Source organism: Hipposideros armiger, unplaced genomic scaffold, assembly GCF_001890085.2.
Source record: "Hipposideros armiger isolate ML-2016 unplaced genomic scaffold, ASM189008v1 scaffold_520, whole genome shotgun sequence".
NCBI lineage: Eukaryota > Metazoa > Chordata > Mammalia > Chiroptera > Hipposideridae > Hipposideros > Hipposideros armiger.
Window position 1 is genome coordinate 716,697 of NW_017731870.1, and position 6,000 is coordinate 722,696.

General features: G+C 35.2%; 1 protein-coding gene across 1 annotated transcript in view; it reads left to right on the top strand.

The window, feature by feature from the left end:
• The window catches only part of MLLT3 (MLLT3 super elongation complex subunit), a 261,905-nt gene extending 260,150 nt beyond the window's left edge, over positions 1–1,755 (top strand). Inside the window, exon 11 of the mRNA XM_019668210.1 lies at positions 1,470–1,755. Within this exon, the coding sequence (XP_019523755.1) occupies positions 1,470–1,601 (132 nt within the window). The 3' untranslated portion in view covers positions 1,602–1,755. The remainder of the gene's footprint in view (positions 1–1,469) is intronic.
• The last annotated feature ends 4,245 nt before the right edge of the window (positions 1,756–6,000 follow it).

Sequence of the window (6,000 nt, forward strand, 5' to 3'; positions counted from 1 at the left end):
TATTGAGAGCCACTGACCCATAGAGAATAGTTCACAAATTACTATTTTTTAAAGAAAATGAATTTTAAGAAGAGGTGGCCAAAAGTTTCTGTTGTTTTCAACCTGAAACTAGGTAATCTAAAATGTCACTGAATGAATAATAGGCTAAATAACTACAACCTTTTTTTTAAGATAATTGAACCTCAGAGAATCAGAAGTAAGTGATAGAAAGGGAGTAATAGAGACAACTAAAAATAAATGGAAGTGTTTGCTAGTTGTTTTTTCTGCATAAATATATTTTTTTCATCCTCATGGTGATTTTCCTCTCTCTCCCCACAAAGCTTTCTAAAATTAACCCCCTTTATCCCATTTTACCCACAACATATATATCTAAATCACATGCCACCCAGGCACAGCACCCATTTCTGATAAAGTTATTGGAAAAATAGGAATGGAAAGACACGTAACATGATAAAAGATTCTCTCAAACCAATAACCAACATCATTCTTATAGTTGAAACCAAACGAGTGCCCTCCTGAAAGCCAGGGCAAGACAAAGACACCCCTGTCACCACTTGTTTATCATATTTCTGAAAGTTGGAGCCCATACAGTAAGAAATGAGGTGTAACTATTCCAAATGGGGAGCCAAAGGCTCCCTTTCTTTTTCTAGTTAAAACTTATCACCCCCAAATACTCAAAGGAATCAACCGAACATGACTATAAGTGATAAACATAGGTTTTTGTTCATTTTTGTTGAAGTATAACAAAATATACAGCCGCATGAATTTTATGAAAATTTGTGAAAGTGAATGCCTTTTTTTATAACCAGCACCCAAATCAAGCAACAAAACAGTTCCAGCACCCCCAGAAGGGCACTCCTTAAGTGCCCTTCTAGTCACTATCCATGATCTGCAGAAGGTGGGATTGTAGGTGGTTTAAATTATTTTCTTTGTGGGTTTTTGTATATTGTAAAATTTCAACAATAATGTAATAAGGAAGAAAAATGTTCATCATAATATATGTGTGTGTGTGGATGTGTGTGTGTGTGTGTGTGTTATGTGTATACTTTTTTATAAGGAGTTTTAGTTCTAGGCTGGAATTTCCTTATATCTACTAAGTATAGTCACTGTCCATTGAGTCGGTAACTGATTTTTAAAGGGGCCTAGAAATTATATCTCTCTCCCTAACCACCCACTCCCACTCCTACAATAAAATAGTCTGTTGATGACTTGAGAGCAGGAATCAGTTTAAATGATATGAATGATGAGAACAAGTCATCTGCTCCCATTCAGAATTTCAAAGGGTTAATATTCCTTTGGCTTAAAAATTGGCTACGAGACACTTGGTGACATTACTAATATAGGACCATTTTGCTATAAATGAGAACATTAATCACTTGGTTCCATATTTGACCCCCTCCATCTCTCTCGCTCTTTGCCTTTTGATGTCCATTATAATTTCCCAAACTTTCTCTTCTTTGTTCCTCTAGATTGTGAACCTTATAGAAGAAACTGGACACTTTCATATCACAAACACAACATTTGATTTTGACCTTTGCTCGCTGGACAAAACCACAGTCCGTAAACTACAGAGTTACCTGGAAACATCTGGAACATCCTGAGGATACAACAACTGGATGCATCAAAAACTATTGCTTTGGGGTTTTTTTTGTTGTTTTTTTTTTTTTTTTGGTTGTGATTTTTTTGTTTGTTTGTTTATATGAAAACACTCAGAATGATGCAACCAAAAGGGAAAAAATAAAAATCAAACAACCTTCAGCTTTATTTTTCTTTAAAGCCAGTCATCATCTCTTGACAAAGGAGAGGTTAAGCAAACCAGCCTCAGCGGACCACTCTTCTCTCAAAGGAAGTCCCCGGGAAGAGTTAGCCTGGATAGCCTTGAAAACAAACAAATCAAACACAACACAAGAAAACTTAAAGAATGTGTATGGTATCATGTGTCTCTCTGTGTGGTGGTTCATTCCACAGGACGAATGCATATTCAACACACTGCCTTATTACATAACTCTGATCTATTTATTAATGCATACAGATATCTGAAAGTCGTTGAGGGAATGACACCACAAGACATTATAAGTACTCGGTCCCGTGGATGCTCTTTCAATGCAGCGCCCTTGCCACCCCAAGCCCAGTGACCTTACTCGTATACCGTGCCACTCTTCACCGACTTTTTCCAACTCCTTTAACTTGTTGCAATCTGTATTTTCCAACTTTTGTTTTTTCCAGTTCCAGGACACAAGCGATCAACTGGGGGGACCAAATAACCGCCCTGATTTTCTTTGTGGTCGTTTTCCTGAAAGTTGGGGCCCACTCCTTGGCTGTATCCATGTAATGATCTTGGACCATGGTAGAAAAAAGCACCAAATAGGATCATATGAGTTGCTGTCTAGCCTTAGTCAATAAACCTGTAGGACTTTTAAACAAAAGTGTATCTGTAAACGTCCTGCATCCAGCATTGTTGAGCTGTCATCAACATTCTTGTGTCTGTTTTACTGTCATAATATTAGATAAATATTGGAGTAAAGGCATTCCACAGGATCACCATTTTTAAAAAAGAAATTCTGGTTTTGTTTTCTAAAGAAATGTTGTAGAAATTCTTAATTTGGATCTATTTATTATTAAGAGTTTCAGCTTTTTTCAGCTGCCAGTGTGTTCTCCATCTTTACCATAAAACCTGGAATAAGAGATTTTTGTTCGTTCACATATAATCCTCTTAGACTCTTTTATATTTGAAAAATTAAAATCTTTCTTTGGGGCAATTCTTGGTTCTTCTGCCATAACAGATGATGTATTAACTTGTAGATTCAGTGGTTTGATACCTGTTTAGTCACTTGCTTATGTTTCCAGAAGGATTTCTTGTATTGGTGAAAATAAAGATGGTTGGGGGGGGGGATATTTTTTGTTCTTGATGTACCCTGTTTTGAAACTAGAAATCTGTCCTGTGGCATGCAAAAGAAAGCAAATTATTTTTAAAGAAAAAAAACCAAAACCAAAACCAAAGTCCTTTTGGTGTCATTATTCCATCCTCTCCGTATATGGAGAAATGCAAAGTGGGAACAGCTCATTTGTCAAGTTTTTGCTAGGAACTCCACCGAAAAGAAAAGAAGTGAAGAAATACTTCTGGATCCAAAGGTTCGTTCACTGGATCAGCCTTAAGAAAGTCTCTATGTGTGCTTATAGGCCAGTTATCTCCCCTGTTTATTTCCATGCCAGATGCTGTCTTTTCATACAGAGATTAACTTGTGTCTGTACAGAAAATGGTCCGTCTAGAGACCCGGTCTTTTGGGCAGTAATGTAAATGCAGATTGATAATGGAGTTATTTCTGCATTTTAAAAAGGGGATTTTTTTACATTGTTTCTTTTATATCTAAAGACACTATTTTTTTCCTTTAAAAAAATGATAATACAGCCATGCTACTTGTAAATTCCTTCTCTGAAGCATCCTGCCTGAGGACAAGTGTAGTTTTTCAATAATGTTATGATTCTTGCTGATTGGCATGAACCATCCTTGAAGAATTTGTTGTCTAGTCTACTCCGTGTTTCATTACAGAGAAACTTTCTAAGTCGTTTTGGATGTTAGGTGACTGATGAATTGTGTGCTTTTAGTTGTATTTTGTTTTGTTTTGAACTTTATAGGTAAAAGGGGAGGACAATGCTTATATGGAATTGTTTGCAAAATTTAAAACTTTTAAAAATTTCTCAATGCTAATCCACATATTCTAATTAAGCCAGAAATGTATGTGGTTTAACTAAAATATCTGTGTAGCTTAACTAGGAATGTATATAATGTAGTTTGGGCCATTTTTATTTTTGTAACTAAATTGTGTGGCAAAAACTATGATTTGGCAGTATACAGATTTTTTGTTCCTTAGGTTACTAACCAAGAAACTAGGTAATATAAGAAATGATCAAACAAAAAGTTTAATAAGGAGGGATGCTATTACAGTGATAAAATTTAGACCTAAAATTTAGGTAATAAAGCAAATATATTCACAATATCATCAAAATGTAACTTCATATTTGATAACAAAATTCTGGAAAACTTACCCATTTACTACTCCTGGAAACAGCAAAATGAGTTTTCCACAAAATTCCTGTAAAGTAAGAGTCATATTGTTGATTCTTTAGAAGTTATACTCTTACTCTTATCTAATTTTTAAATTCAGAAATAATAAACCCCCTTCTAATTAATTTCAAATAGTTATACTTCTCTTAAAGTAACTCAGTTATGCCATGTTTTTATACACTCATCTTTGAAACCTGTTAAAAAATATTTTTGGCACATGTGTATCCTAACAGTGGCTTTGGTTTTTTAAGCACAAAAGAAAAATGGCAGGGTTTAATTTGTTTGGTGTATATATATATATATATATATAAATAGATATTTCAAATAAAATTAATTGGGTGAGTGTGAATATGGTTTGAGCCAGCCAGAGTATGATAAACTTTCTTTAAATTGTCCCTCCGGTAATTTGAGGTGGGGAAATAAATATATGTACAGAACTCCCCCACCACCCTTATTGGTTTTGCCTCTGTTTTTGCAGCAGGATATGTATAGAGGGGATGCTTCTATCTTAGCATATTGCATTCATATCAGCAACAAAAATGTTTGCAGTTACTTCATTTCTTCACCATAATCCACCTCTCTCTCTCTGTAGACAAATAGGTATGTCCACATATCGGGGGTGCCAAAAAAATGTAGACAAGTGGATACTTCGGTCAACATTGTTCAAGCAGTAGTTTGCTATAATCAGAAGTGTCTGGATGCTGATAGGAACCACTTTGAGCACCTCTTGTAATTGCAGAAGTCAAACGTGACTTGTATTCATCATTTGTTATTGGTATAGAGTATTACAATTTTAATACAGTTTTCTTTCTTTAAAATGTGTATACATTTTTTTGGCACCCTCTGTACATATACTTGCATTTTGTGTCAAAATAGGGAGGAACATAAAAACTTCAGATTAGGAGACAAAAATTTTAGAAGGAAAAAAATCATAAGACAGTGTCCTAAACATATTTAAACTGCTAAGCAAATCTCTCTAATCTGAATAATTACCCACCTTTTTGTGAAAGAGTCAATAAATCTGGCTTCTTCCATCAAAAAGTTTCTCCCACCAAAAATATTTCTTCTGACTCCTTTCACAGACCCAGCTAATCTTTTAAAAAGACAGTTCAGGCCTATATAACATCCCACGTACCATTGCAAGCCCCATACATGTTAACGAGTTAACGTGCTTGTTTAAAAGGGACTTTATTTTTAAATGTTTTAACTCTGCCTAGGTAATGGAGTTGGATATTCAGTGTTGGAATTGGTCAGTGTTTGTATTTGGTGGCTTGTGTTCATTTCTCACTGTGGATGTGATCAGCTCTGGAGTAGTTTGCTGTATGCTCATTTTTACCTTTAGCGTTTTGTGTGCTATAATGCCATGTACTGCATACACACGCACGCATGCATATTATAATCTTGCTTTGGACTGTTGCTCTAAAACTATGACTATGATGTAGAGTCTACTACAGCTGCAATGAATGTAGAGGAGTCGATCCCCATGGTTTAGTTTAGTCTTGGGCTGGAAGCCTACAGCTTTGGATCTCTTTTGTTTTATATGATGCTTTATATCATGTAGGCACTGCCATCACTGAATATTCCTTGTAAAGATGCATCGAAGAAGTCAATTTAAAAGGAAGACAAAGCCACTGCTGTCTGTAAACTGTAAATATGTATTTTGGCACTTACACTCCAGTATTCTGAAAATAGAGTTATGATGGAAATGCTGACAGATCCTTAATGGTGGCCAGAGCCACCATGCAGTGCAAAAATAAATTAAGTAAAAATGGATTCTTGAGATTAACAGTGCAAAGCCAATACGTTTTATAAATCTGTCAGTATCTTTTTTAATGGAGTGTGTATGTGTAGTTATGTTGAAAGATACACTGTGTATGTGTGTGTAGATGCTATTATGTGAACTACAAGGCATTCGTAAGATGTATTCCCCATCT